Genomic DNA, 13,556 nt, shown 5'->3' with positions numbered 1-13,556 from the left:
AAGGATTTAGAGGTTGTCCCTTTGTTCAAAAAGGGCAGTAGAGAAGCCTTACATCAGCATTAGGGAACAATATTGGAGGAGAATCTGAGGGATGGGATTTATGTTCATTTTGGAAAGGCAGGCAGTTGGCCTGGATTTTTGTGCATGAGAAATAATGTCTCATAAATCAGACTTTTTGTGGACATATATAAAAAAATTGATGAGCAGCGCAATAGACATGGTTTACTTGGTTTTCAATAGGGCTCCTGACAATGTACTGAAGGGTAGGCAGGTCACAATATTGAAGCACATAGGATGTGAGGTGTGTTGGCAAACTGGATCCAAAATTGGTTTGTTGATTGGAGGCAGTGGATAATGGTGGAGTGTTATTTTTGTGACCAGAAGTGAGTACCAAGTGGTATACCATAGAGATCGGTGCTGGGAGCTCTTGTTGTTTGTAACATATTAAATGATTAAGGAACTGCAGATGCTGGAAAATCGAAGGTAGACAAAAGTGTTGGAGAAACTCAGCGGGTGCGACAACATCTATGGAGCGAAGGTAATGGGCAACGTTTCGGGCTGCGCATTAACCAACCTGCTCTCCCTGTGGCTCAGCACTTCAACTCCCATTCCGAATCCGACCTTTCTGTCCTGGGCCTCCTCCATGGCCAGAGTGAGCACCACCGGAAATTTGCGGAGCAGCACCTCATATTTCGCTTGGGCAGTCTGCACCCCAGCGGCTTGAACATTGACTTCTCCAATTTCCGGTAGCCCTTGCTGTCTCCTCCCTTTCTCAGCTCTCCCTCAGCCCTCTGGCTCCTCCACTTCCTTTCTTCTCCCTCCTCCCCCCCCCCCCCCCCCCCCCCATCCTGCATCAGTCTGAAGAAGGGTTTCGGCTCGAAACTATGCCTATTTCCTTTGCTCCATAGATGCTGCCACTCCCGCTGAGATTCTCCAGAGAAGTGTGAGGTAAAGCACTTTGCAGTCAAAATTTCTTAACATAGTAAACTCGCATAGTAAAATCACATGGATGTAGATCTTTGACATTCGTAGCACAAAGGCTGTTATTGCAAGGGGGAAATTTAGTTGCTGTTTGAGCACTAAAGAAATCCCAATGTGTTTGGTGGGGACTATAGATTTTGGTTGGATGGATCGACTCGAATCTTCAGCACTTCAAATTGTCTTTTTCCGTTTTCTGAGGTTCCCAACCCAATATGAATGGTTGGCTCTGAAAATGAAACTCCATATAATCTTTTAAAAAAAAATCCATGCTTAAGATCGTAGATGATGTTTAATTTTCAATGTTACTAGCCAAGTGAGAATGAATAGCTGGAGATGACAAAGGAATAGGTGCGAATGGTGGTGAGCATATTGAACTGAGTCACTGGAGAAAATACCTGATATTGTGAAAGTGACATAAATAAAAATAATGAGGTTGGAATCTCAAAGTTGTAGAGTAATTCTGAAACATACCCTTGGAACACCGTATTCATACCAACCATTAATTGCCCATCTATAATAAATCCCGTGTACCAGCCTTGACAATTTGAGTGTTTAACTAGATGATAGTTGTCAGCTGTGAGAATACCTGCCTTCACCACTGACTCAGGCCGTACGTTCCAGATCTTGACCTTATCCTGATCAAACAAAAAAGTTAGCAACAGTGTGCGCTTCTTGCAGAAGACAGTCTGAAGAAGGGTCTTGACCCAAAGCCTCACCTATTCCTTTTCTCCGGAGAATCTGTCTGACCCGCTGAGTTACTTCAGCTTTTGTCTTTCTTCAAACAAAGTTCTTCATTTAATCTTTTATCCCTATCTTTTTGTTTTGACACGTTTGCTATGGGAAGAAAATTCTCATGACCTACTCAATCAATGCTTATTTTATATATCAGCTCCCCCCTCAACTTCCTTTGTTTGCTCCAAGCAAAACAAACTCGGCCTAGCCAGCTCCTCGTCATAAATGAAAGGTAATGCCCCAAAACCTCTTCTGCAGCTTCTCCAGTGCCAGTCACAAATAACTGCTGCAGTCTATTTTTGCCAGGCTATTATGTCTGAGGAAGGGTCCTGACCCAAAACGTCACCTACCTTTTTTTTTTCTCAAGAGATGCTCCCTGACCTGCTGAGTTACTCCAGCAATTTGTGTCTATTTTTGCCAGGTTTTGTGTTGTATTGCAATTGCCCCTTCCCCCCAATTCAGCTCCTAAATCTATGGACAACCTTATCTCTTTGAAACATAAGAGTTATGGTAAACAACCCCAAAATGGCCATCAAATCCTGAACATTAGATCCAATCAGTTACTTTTGTAGTTTGGCTAAAAAATATACTGGCTCAACAGGTTCTCCTGGATGCACTTCAATCATAGTGAGGGGAAGCACGGAAACATGCCATTGGAGCTGAGACTATGCTGACCATGAAGCACCAATTGAAGATAACCCAACATTAATCCTTTATTTATTCAATCTTCAGTTCAGATGCAAACCTTCCTTCTTGTGCAGGTCACCTCTGCCCCAGATGGCCCAAAAATCTGAAACCCTGTACTCTTGTTCTTGCTTCCCCTACTCTGGGCAAGAGATATTAGTAGAGGGGAAATGTTTGGGCCTATGTTGGAGAATCAAAGGGCCCTGAGACCTTCCTGCTGTGGAATGGAGTGAGTGGATGTCTATGGGGAAAGATGAGAGGCTGTGGGCCACATTCATAGATCAATGCAGTGTTGCTCTTTTTTGAAACATGTTGATGGAAGATCAGCAGCTTGAATAGTTTAATAGTAAGTACATTTTCAATATCAATTATTGTCTTTTTAATTAACTAGATTGGAAAAAGAGCTACAAGAGGATTTGCAGATTGAAAATGACACTCTAACTTTCAGCAGACCACTCAACCACAACGATTCTGGTATTTATATTTGTGAGGTAGTGAACATTCATGGACATAGAAAAAAACAAACAGTTGTGCAGATAAAAGGTATGTTTTAAAAAAATATTGCTCTCCCTCTTGATCAAATTGTTTATTCGTGTTAACTCTACTTCAGAAAGAAATATTAATTTGTAAGTTTACCGAGAACTTGCTATGTGTGAAAGTACAACTCGTTTCATTCTTTTATGCAATCGTGAAAGCCCAGTAATTTAAAGCAAAGGCTTTCAAAAGACACTTTTAAAAGTCAAGTGTCAAGTTACACATTTTAATAAAATGTTGAGATATGGACTCTTGCTTTACTGCGAGAATATTTAATTTATAAAATGCCAGTTGAGTCAAAGTATAGCACATTGAATTAAGTAAAGTCACATGATGCAAAGATTACACAGACTCTACTTTCTGTACTTCCTGAGCGACCACAGATGGCATTACGAGTGGCGAGCGCTCTTTCCAGCCATGTCCCTCTGTTGTGAAAGAATCAACTATACTCTCAATCGTACCTCCTAGCTGTTTTGCAAAGACAATATAGTAATATCAATTCAGTAATATCAATATCAATATAGTAATATCAATTCAGCCGACCGAATCAGCCTGAGAAAGGGTCCCAACGTCACCAATTTGTCTTCTCCAGATATCCTGACCTGCTAAATTACTCTCGGACTTTGTGTCCTTTCGGCGGGTGAAAAAGGGCTCGTTGGTACACCTCAGAAGCTGGCCCAAGAGATGGTGGGAGCCGGGGATGGAAAGGCAGGGCACTCCATTCACATTCTGTTTACATTTTTTATTTGTTTTATTTTTAGTTGCTGGCACTCTATGGTGTTTTAGAGACACTGGAGGGGTATCATTAGTGGGACAGGGGTGTACTGCTGTTTCATTATCACGTGACCTTTGTTGGTCCAGAAAAACGGATAATCCAGAAAGGCTCTGGAACGGAGGGTGCTGTTCAACCTGTAAACTTTGTATATTCTGATCTGACAGTGAACTTCTGCTTTGGTTTATATTCATTAATTTTTTTTATGGGATGTGAACTTCACTCTTAATCCCGGCATCTATTATCCATTATTAATTGAACTTTGGAGACAACTTCAAATTCAATCATGTTGGAATCTGGAGTCATTTGTAGGCAAACGATTAAAGAATCGCACATTTTAACCCTGAAGCCGCTAGTTTTAGGATCCTCTCCCTCGGGAACAAGTGGTCCATAATTATGCATGGTACTTCAAGTACAGCCTTGCAATACCCGATGTAACTTTGTCAGTATTTCCCTACTTCTAACCTCGAGTTGCAGTGTACGGCACCATGCCATTTGCCTTCCTGACCACTTGCTTCACCACTCTGCTGACTTTTTGTTTTGTGGAGAAGAACAATTACATCCTCTTGTACTCCCCTCACTCACAGTCTCTATAGTGAGACTGTACTCCACATACAATTTTGGTCTCCTTGCATAACAGAAGATGCACTTGCCATAAAGTGAATGCTAGATTGGTTCCGGGGATAATGGATTTGCCATATGAGAAGAGATTGAGTGCATGTCTAAGAATGAAAGGAAATGTCACTGAAATTTACAAAGGTTTTCATGTTTCTCAATCTAAATGCAGGGAAGATGCTCTGTGGCTGAGGAATCTATGACCGGGAGCACAATTTGAGAAAATAAGATTAGACATGCAGGATTTGATGCAGATGATGAGAATATTTTTCACTGTCATTGTCCTGTTATTGTGAAAACAAAGAATTGCTGACGCTGGTATGCAAAAGAAGGCACAGTGTCTGAGTAACGTCTCAGAAGTGTTCGGATAGGCAACTATTTTGGTTGGGACTGATTATTCAGTCATTCTGATGCTCTTGTCATTGCATCTGTTCAAAACTGATGAATAGATTTCGGGACATTATGAGAATCGTGTACTATGAGGATGGTGCAGGAATATGGGGTTCGAGTTATAGGATAGATCATTTGGCATGGTGGCACAGAGTTGCTACCAGACAGCATTTGCAGCACCAGAGACCCGGGTTCGATCACGACTACGTGTGCTGTCTGCACGGAGTTTGTACGTTCACCCTGTGACCTGCGTGCGTTTTCTCCGAGACGTTCGGTTTCCTCCCACACTCCAAAGCCGTACAGGTTTGTAAGTTAATTGGCTTGGTATAAGTGTAAAATTGTCCCTAGTGCGTGTAAGGTAGTGTTAATGTGCGGGGATCTTTGGTCGGTGCGGACTCGGTGGACCGAAAGGCCTGTTTCCGTGCTGTATCTCTAAACTAAACTAAAATTACAGCACAAGAACGAGCCTTTCGGCCCACAATTTTGTGCTGAACATGATGCAAGCTGAAGTGATCTCATCTGCCTGTTTGTGATCCATATCCCTCTATTTCCTGCATTTCCATGTCTATCTCAAGATGGTGGCGCTGGCTTAATAGCTGCGGCCCACCTGCAGTCTGTCTGTTTTTTTCTTTCTTTTTGTTCCTTTGTCATGTTTTAGTTAATTTTGTTATATTAAGTTGTGTATATGTGTGGGTGGGGTGGGAGAAACATGTTTTGGTCTCTTCCTTCGGGGGATGCGACTTTTATTTCTGTCGTATTCCCCGTCCACGTCTCCATCTGCGCCGAGGCCTAATGGCGGAGCTGGAGGCCTCGGAGCTGTGACAGCAGCGGCAGCGGAGACCCGACTCGGCATCGGAGCTGTGGCGGCAGCGGCAGCGGAGACCCGACTCGGCCCCGGAGCTGTAGCGGTGGCAGTGGCAGCGGAGACCCGAATCGGCCCTGGAGCTGTAGCGGAGGCAGTGGCAGCGGAGACCCGAATCGGCCCCGGAGCTGTAGCGGCGGCGACAGCAGCAGCGGCAGCGGAGACCCGACTCGCCCCGAAGCTGTGGTGGTGGTGGCGGTGGCGGCGGCAGCAGCAGCGGCATCGGAGACCCGACTCGGCCCCGAAGCTGTGGCGGAGGCAGCGGCAGAGGAGACCCGACTCGACATCAGAGCTGTGGTGGCTGCAACGGAGACCCGACTCGGCCCCGGAACCGTGGTGGCAGCAGCGGAGACCCGACTCGGCCTCGGAGCTGTGGCGGCGGCAGCGACCACCCGCGAAGTTTGAACCGGCCCGTTCGCGGAGCACGGTTGAGCCGCGGGATTTCCTATGGGTTCACAACATCTGGAGCCTGGATCGCCTCGGTGCACAGGGAGAACAAAGAGGGAAGAGACAGAGACTTTAAGATTTTGCCTTCCACCACAGTGAGGAGGTGTTTGGTGAACTCACTGTGGTGGATGTTAAATTTGTGTTGATTGTGTGTTTTTGTCATTTTTTATTATATGTATGACTGCAGGGAAACAAAATTTCGTTCAGACCGAAAGGTCTGAATGACAATAAACAAATCTAATCTAATCTAATCTATCGGTTTAAGGCTGTTTAAACAGCACTATCGCATCTGCCTCCACCACCACCCTGCCCCCATATACCGTATGCTGTAAAGTGAGAGGGGGGAAATGTAATGGAATGATTGATAAAAATTAATCTCTTGATTCTCCTGAGCATATCATCAGTGATGTAACCTGAGGTCATTGGGTGTTTCGGGTCTTTCAACATCAGACATCCTCACCTAGTCGACCCAGCCGTGGTTGATCAGACCACGACTTGTGTTCAAGTAGCATTCGCTCCTCCCCATGGACCTTCTCTCCTGATCCAGAGCCATCTTGAGGCTTTCTCTGCTGCCTCTGTGGTGTTCTTGATAGCTCTTCTCCTCTCCATTCCGTTGATGCCCAGTGCACTCAAGGCTTTGTAGAGCTGCAAAACCTCTACAGCCAACATCGATGGGCATACACCTTGCCTTCCAGCCCTCTATGACCAGCCCTTCGTACTTCGTCATCTTCCTCTCGTGAGCCTCCTCCCACGCACTGTCAGTTCCAACAAGACGATGTTTTTGGTCCCTCTGAGACCAGGAGGATGTCTGGCCTCAGTGGTCGTGGCAATGTGCTGTGGGAACTTCAGCTGTTCCACTCCAGTGTAGTGAAAGTTTTTTTTTAATATACAGAGGTTTATCTGTATATAACCCTTTCTTGTTGTTCTTGGTGCTGGAGTGAAGATAATACATAAAACATAGAACAGTAAAGCACAGGAACGGGCCTTGTGGCCCATAGTGTTTGTGCTGAACAATGAAGGCAAGTTAAACTGATCTGCCTGTACATTGATCCATATCCCGCCATTCCTTGCACTTCCATATCATAGAGTGATACAGTGTAGAAACAGGCCCTTTGTCCCAACTTGCCCACACTGACCAACATGTCCCATTTACACTAGTCCCACTTGCCTGTGTCTGGCCCATATTCCTCTTCCCTCAACCTATCCATGTACCTGTCTAAATGATTCTTAAACGTTATGATAGTATCTGCCTCAACTACCTCCTCCGGCAGCTTGTTCTATACACCCGCCACCCTTTGTGTAAAAATGTTTCCCCTCAGGTTCCTATTAAATTTTTCCCCCTCTCAGCTTAAACCTATTTCTTCTGGTTCCCTATTCCCCTACTTTGGACAAAAGACTCTGTGCATTTACCCGATCTATTCCTCTCATGATTTTGTGCAGCTCCATAAGACCTCCTGTCATTCTGCTGTGCACCAAGAAATAAAGTCCCAACTTGCTCAACCTCTCACTATAGCTCAGGCCCTCGAGTCCTGGCAATTTGTTAGAACGCGTGTCAAGGGCTATGGAGAGAAGGCAGGAAAATGGGATTAGGAGGCAGAGATCAGCCATGATTGAATGGCGAAGTAGACTCGATGGGCTGAATGGCCTAATTCTAATCCTATAATGTGAACTTGTGAACATCCTCATAATGGGGAATCAAGAACCAGATGGCATCAGTTTAAGATGAGGGAGAAAGATTTCGTAGGAACCCGAGGGGCAACTTTTTTACACAAAGGGTGGTAGGTATATGGAACAAGTTGCCGGAGGAGATAGTTGAGGCAGGTACTATCACAACATTTAAAAACATTTGGACAATTGCATGCTTAGCATAGGTTCAGAGGGATATCGGCCAAGCGCAGGCAGGTGGGACTAGTTTAGTTGGAGCATGTTGGTCAGCATGGGCTAGTTGGGCCAAAGGGTCTATTTCCATACAGTGTGACTATGACAGTATCCAAACTGCTAGCTCTCCATAGATGTCCTAGTTCCTTGAAGGTGGGGTTGCAGGTAGATAGGGTGGTCTAAAAGGCTTTTGGCACATTGGCCTTCATCAGCCTGAGAATTGAGTATCGAAGTCGGGAGGTCATATTGCAGTTGTATAAGACATTGGTGAGGCCGCATTTAGGGTATTTTCTGGGCATCATGTTCTGGGCATCGTGTTATAGGAAAGATGTTGTTAAGTTGGAAAGGGGGCATTGAAGATTTACAAGGATGTTGCCAAGACTCGAGGGTCTGAGCTATAGGGAGAGGTTGAGAAGGCTGGGACACTATTCCCTGGAGCACAGGAGGATGAGGGGTGATCTTATAGAGGTGTATAAAATCATGACAAGAATAGATCGGGTAGACGCACAGTCTCTTGGCTAGAGTAGGGGGAATCGAGAACCAGAGGGCTTAGGTTTAAGGTGAAGGGGGAAAGATTTTACAGGAATCTGAGGGCTAACGTTTTCATACGGTTGGTGTATGGAACGAGCTACTGGAGGAGGTAGTTGAGATGATTATCACAATGTTTAGGAAGCAATTAGACAGGTACATGAATAGGACAGGGTCAGAGGGTTATGGACCAAACGCTGGCAAGTAGGACTAGTGTAGATAGGTCGTGTTGGCCGGTGTGGGCAAGTTGGGCTGAAGGGCCTGTTTCCACACTGTATGACTCTAGGACTATGCCGTGCGACCTAACTTTCCAGAGCAACCTACCATGGGGAACCTTTTCAAAGGCCTTGCTGAAGTTCATACATACAACATGTACTTTCTTACTCTCGTCATCCTTCTTGTTCCCACTTCAAGAAAGTCAATCAAAAGCGTGAGGTACGATCTTCCATATACAAAGCCATGTTGGCTATTCTTGATCAGCCTCGGTCTCCAAACCCATACATATCTTACTCATAGAATCCTCTCCAATAACTTACCACAGATGTTCGGCTCACTGGTCTATAGTTCCCAGCATTTTCCTTGCAGCTCTTAATTAGAAGCACAACACTAGCCACCCTCCATCGTCTGGCCTGAAATCCATGCCTCACCCTGATTTATATATTTCTGTTTAGGGTGCCTGTCATTTCTTCTCTAGCCACCCACCGCGTATTCAGATATATCTGTCAAGCCTGGGTGTTTCATCTAACTTCATACACCTTTGGACATGTATCCTTCCTCACCCATAATACATACTGTCTTCAAGACACCTGACCCAAGTTCCTTCATCGTCATATCCTTCTACACAGTCAAAACAAAGAAAAAATGAGAGAAGAGAAGTCCTTGCTCATCTCCTGCGTCTCATCAAATGGATAACCACTTTGATTTCTGAGGGCCCCTATTCTCTCTCCATTTACCCAGTTTCTCTTAATGTACTTACAAAATAAGTTTGGATTCACCTTATTCTTATCTGTCAGAACGATCGTTTTTGCACTCCTGATTTCCATAAGTATGCTCAGTCTCCTAAACTTCTTCAGGGACACTTGATTCCAGCTCCCTATACCTGGCCCATGCCATCTCCATGACCAGCGCCTCCGTTTCTCTTGTCACCCAGGCTTCCTTATTCTCACCTGCCTTGCCCATCACTTTAACAGGAACATGCATGCTTTGAACGCTCGTCATCATACTTTTAAAACGGGTGGGAGATTGCAACCTTCACGTGGTCGACCCTGTTTCGACAAATGCAATCAACCTGGCGTGCACAAACAGAAGATCGAACAGAACAAGTTGTCTTACAACTTTAGGCTGTGCGCGCCATACGCAAGAAGAAGATACTTTTAAAAGCATCCCACTTTCTGGACGTCCCTTTGGCTGCAAACAGCATACTCCAGTCAACTTTTGCAAGTTGTTCTCTAACACCATCAAAGTTAGAATGCCCTAGGTCATAACTTTAACTTATGGAACACCCCTATCCTTATACATAACTCTTTTAAAGCTATAGAACTGCAGTCGCCGGTCCCAAAAGACTCTCCTTTGGACTCTTCAGTCACCTGCCCATCACAATTTCCTAAAAGTAGGCCAGGCTTTTGACAAATTCTGTCCCGTCTAAACTCTTGATACTATGACCGTTCCAGTCCGTATTGGGAAAGTAAAAATTCTATGACAACCTTATTAGTCTTGTGCTGCTAAAACACTCCCAGCATATTTGTTCTTCTAATTCCTGTTTGACTATTTGGGGGGCCAATAGTAGGTGATTATCCCCATTTCATTTCTCAGCTCCACCCATATACAGTAGATTCACTGGGCGAACCATCGGTAATGTGTCAGACGAATTCCATAGCGTTATTAATAAGTAAAGCCACATCCGCTCTTTTACCCCCACCTCTATCTTCCATGCAGCACCTATACCCTGGAACATCGACCTGTTCGTCCATTCATCAGAGTTCCGTATATATCCATGCCCTGGTTCATCTACCTTTACCCGGCAAGCCTCTTGCATTGAAATAAATGCAAGTTAATTTGCATTGTGGAACCAGAGTAGTACAGTGCCCTCCATAATGTTTGGGACAAAGACCCATCATTTATTTATTTGCATCTGTACTCCACAATTTGAGATTTCTAATAGAAAAATAATCACATGTGGTTAAAGTGCACATTGTCAGATTTGAATAAGGGCCATTTTTGTACATTTAGGTTTCTGTGCAATCATCCACCTGAATTGTTAACTTCATGTCTCTATAAATGTGCACTGGTCTGATAAATATTTTCATATTTCCTGTATTTATGTCAGCTTTTAAGCATATGCTGTTTTGTGATTTATGTTGAAATTTAAGAACAACGGAGCAGTATTCTGCAAGTTTGGTCCATTCTTGCAATGGTTGAAATTTAGTTTATTTCATCACTTTTCTGAAGTTTTGAGGATCTAGGCACAGGATTTCTGTTTGGAATTTTTCCTTAAACGGACCCAATTCTAAATGCCACAATTTCTTACGACCTTCCTCGTATAATCCACATCAAACGATAACAGTGGTCAATTTTTGCATATCTTATTACATTACCTTCTCAACACTGAACTATTGCATCAAACAGCTCATTGAAAAGCTCAATGTTTTTGGAAAAAACAATTTAAACAATCCAGTTCTCCAGTGTCTTTGTAAAATTTGCACTGAATGGTGGAGACACAAGAGACTGTAATGCTGGAATTTTCAGCAACTTGGTTCAGACCAAAGTGCCATCTGTCCATTTCCCTCCATTGATGTTGTCTGACCCACTGAGTCCCCTTGCAGTTTGTCTCTTGACATGAATTACGTAATTTGTTTTTTCAGATATGGCTGCTGACCAAATATGTAAAAAAAAAATAACTGCAACTGTTTTAATTCACTTATCAAGATTTTAAAGTTGTTTTTTAAATGTGCTTGCAATCTCAAATGTTAAACAAGTAGAACTCATCTAAACTCTGGTGGTTTGCAATTTTATAATAAGTAAAGGAGGATAAGGAACATGTCATGTTGTAGTGCATGTCATTATTGTTGTTCTAATTGCATCCATCCTTTCCCCACTAACAATTAGATCCTCCGACTACTACGCCATTGTGTACAACAGCATCTCAAATGCATTCAATGACAAGCCTAACAAGTTTGGACGGCTTGACACCAAAGATTCAGATTCCTCCTACAACTCTGGCATCTGTGAAGAATGATAGCTTGGGAACTATGATTGGAGGTGTGGTTGGCGGTGCACTTTTCCTCATGCTTGTCATCGTCATCATTATAATGTTTTACTTGAGACGCCGACGTACTTTCCGAGGGGACTACTATACAAAGCAGTACGCTGGAACTGCAAACCCAGAGAAGGACTCGCAGATGAATGTCATACAACATCAAATTGATCCATACACTGATTATGAGAAAATTGAACGGAAGCTCACACCAAATAATATGTTTCAGGATTATCCTGCTGCGGATCAGAAAAGTGAATGGCAGAATGAGGACAATATAAAAAACAGGTACACTGAAGGTGTGGAAATACCCATTGACTACTATGAAGATCAAAAAATTCCCAATGCATCTCAATATGATTACTATGATGAAAATGAAGATGACCTTGTTTCACATTTAGATGGTTCAATAATTTCCCGCAGGGAATGGTATGTGTAGTGGTAATTGACACATTTTATTGAAGTAGGACTTATTTCAATTAAGTATTCTAGGTTTCCATTTCTTATGTGTGTATTTTTCACGATATTTTGATAGTATTCCTGTTTTCCTAAAGGAGTACAAAATGTGCTTTTCATCATGAAAATGGGAATATGATTTTGTACGAGATTTACATCCCGAGTAAGGTAATAGTCGTTTAACTTCACAATTCTGTGGTGGGGTTGGGTTGGGGAAGAATACAAAATGTCCAAAATTTTGAGGCCTTAATACTGTGCTGTAAAGATATTGTGATTGTTTGCAGTTCCGTCATTTCCCAGGTGAGGCTTTGGAAGAAAAGAAACAGTTACTGACTTTCTGTTGACTACTGATTTTTCACTACTCCTTCCAAATGAGATCGCAATGAACCCAAATAAAATTTGCAATATTTAGTGTGTGTAATAAATTATATTCATATGTAATTGGTTGAATAAGAAGCTGCTTTGGTGAGATCAAGGTGACTGTGGAAGTATTATTTGCAGCCAGATTTTTCACTTTAAGTCTTAAATGTTTACATTGTCCCCTTTTTCCAACATATAGATTACATTTGTGAGGAAATGCTAGTTTGATTTCTTGCCTGTACATTGAAGACTACTAATTTTACATTGTCTCAAGAGCATGTTGTAATGTTCCTAGGTTGCCAGCTCTCCAACTATATTCTTTGGTTCTCATTCTAGGCTGTGTTTCAGATCTTGAAATAATTTAGTTCCTTTGTAAAGTAATATTTAAGTTTGAGCAATGACAATAATTAACTGAGGTCACAATACATAAAAATGTACTGTTGTGTAACCGATATCTCTTGAAACTTAAAGGTGAATTTGTGATTGAAAGAGCTTCTATGTACAGTCTTGAGAGATTTTCCCTTTTTCATTGGAACCACTTAAGTTCTGATGCTGATTATCACTGGTTTATGGATGCTGATACATTTGTGGAGATCATCACCATGTGTGAACAGAAAACTGCTTGTAAATGGGTTGTGTACAACTGGGCAAAAATCCTTTGATCATTGTATTGATGTATATAAATACTGAAGAGATTTACTGTACAGTACTTTTTTTTTGTACCTTATCTGTTTTATAAAGTTAATGCCTTGTTGATTTGATGTGCTGTTTGCTAAATACACATTTTGCTGGAAAAAAAACAGATTGCCTCATTTTAACTTCAGTTACTGGTTGCAACACTGCACATCTTTAAAACTAAATTACTGGCAGGGTTTTCTTATCGTATGAAACTGTAGATCTAAGTAATGTTATTTATTTGTATTTTATGCAATTTCTATTTTTTAAAAGATCAAGAGAAGGAGAAAAATTCAAGCTTTTTAGGATACAAGCTATGCAGACTGAAGTGTCACCTTTATGTGGAGATGTAATAAATGTTGCATTCAATTTCATTTTGCTGCAGAATA

General features: G+C 42.6%; 1 protein-coding gene across 1 annotated transcript in view; it reads left to right on the top strand.

Annotated features, from left to right (window-relative positions):
* Positions 1-13,271, top strand: part of nectin3b (nectin cell adhesion molecule 3b) — an 80,373-nt gene extending 67,102 nt beyond the window's left edge. The window contains exons 5-6 of the mRNA XM_055637526.1: positions 2,789-2,940; positions 11,529-13,271. Of these exons, the coding sequence (XP_055493501.1) occupies positions 2,789-2,940; positions 11,529-12,115 (739 nt within the window). The 3' untranslated portion in view covers positions 12,116-13,271. The remainder of the gene's footprint in view (positions 1-2,788; positions 2,941-11,528) is intronic.
* The last annotated feature ends 285 nt before the right edge of the window (positions 13,272-13,556 follow it).

The sequence above is a fragment of the Leucoraja erinacea genome, chromosome 6 (genome assembly GCF_028641065.1).
Source record: "Leucoraja erinacea ecotype New England chromosome 6, Leri_hhj_1, whole genome shotgun sequence".
NCBI classification, from domain to species: domain Eukaryota; kingdom Metazoa; phylum Chordata; class Chondrichthyes; order Rajiformes; family Rajidae; genus Leucoraja; species Leucoraja erinaceus.
This window is presented reverse-complemented; position numbering and strand designations above follow the sequence as displayed.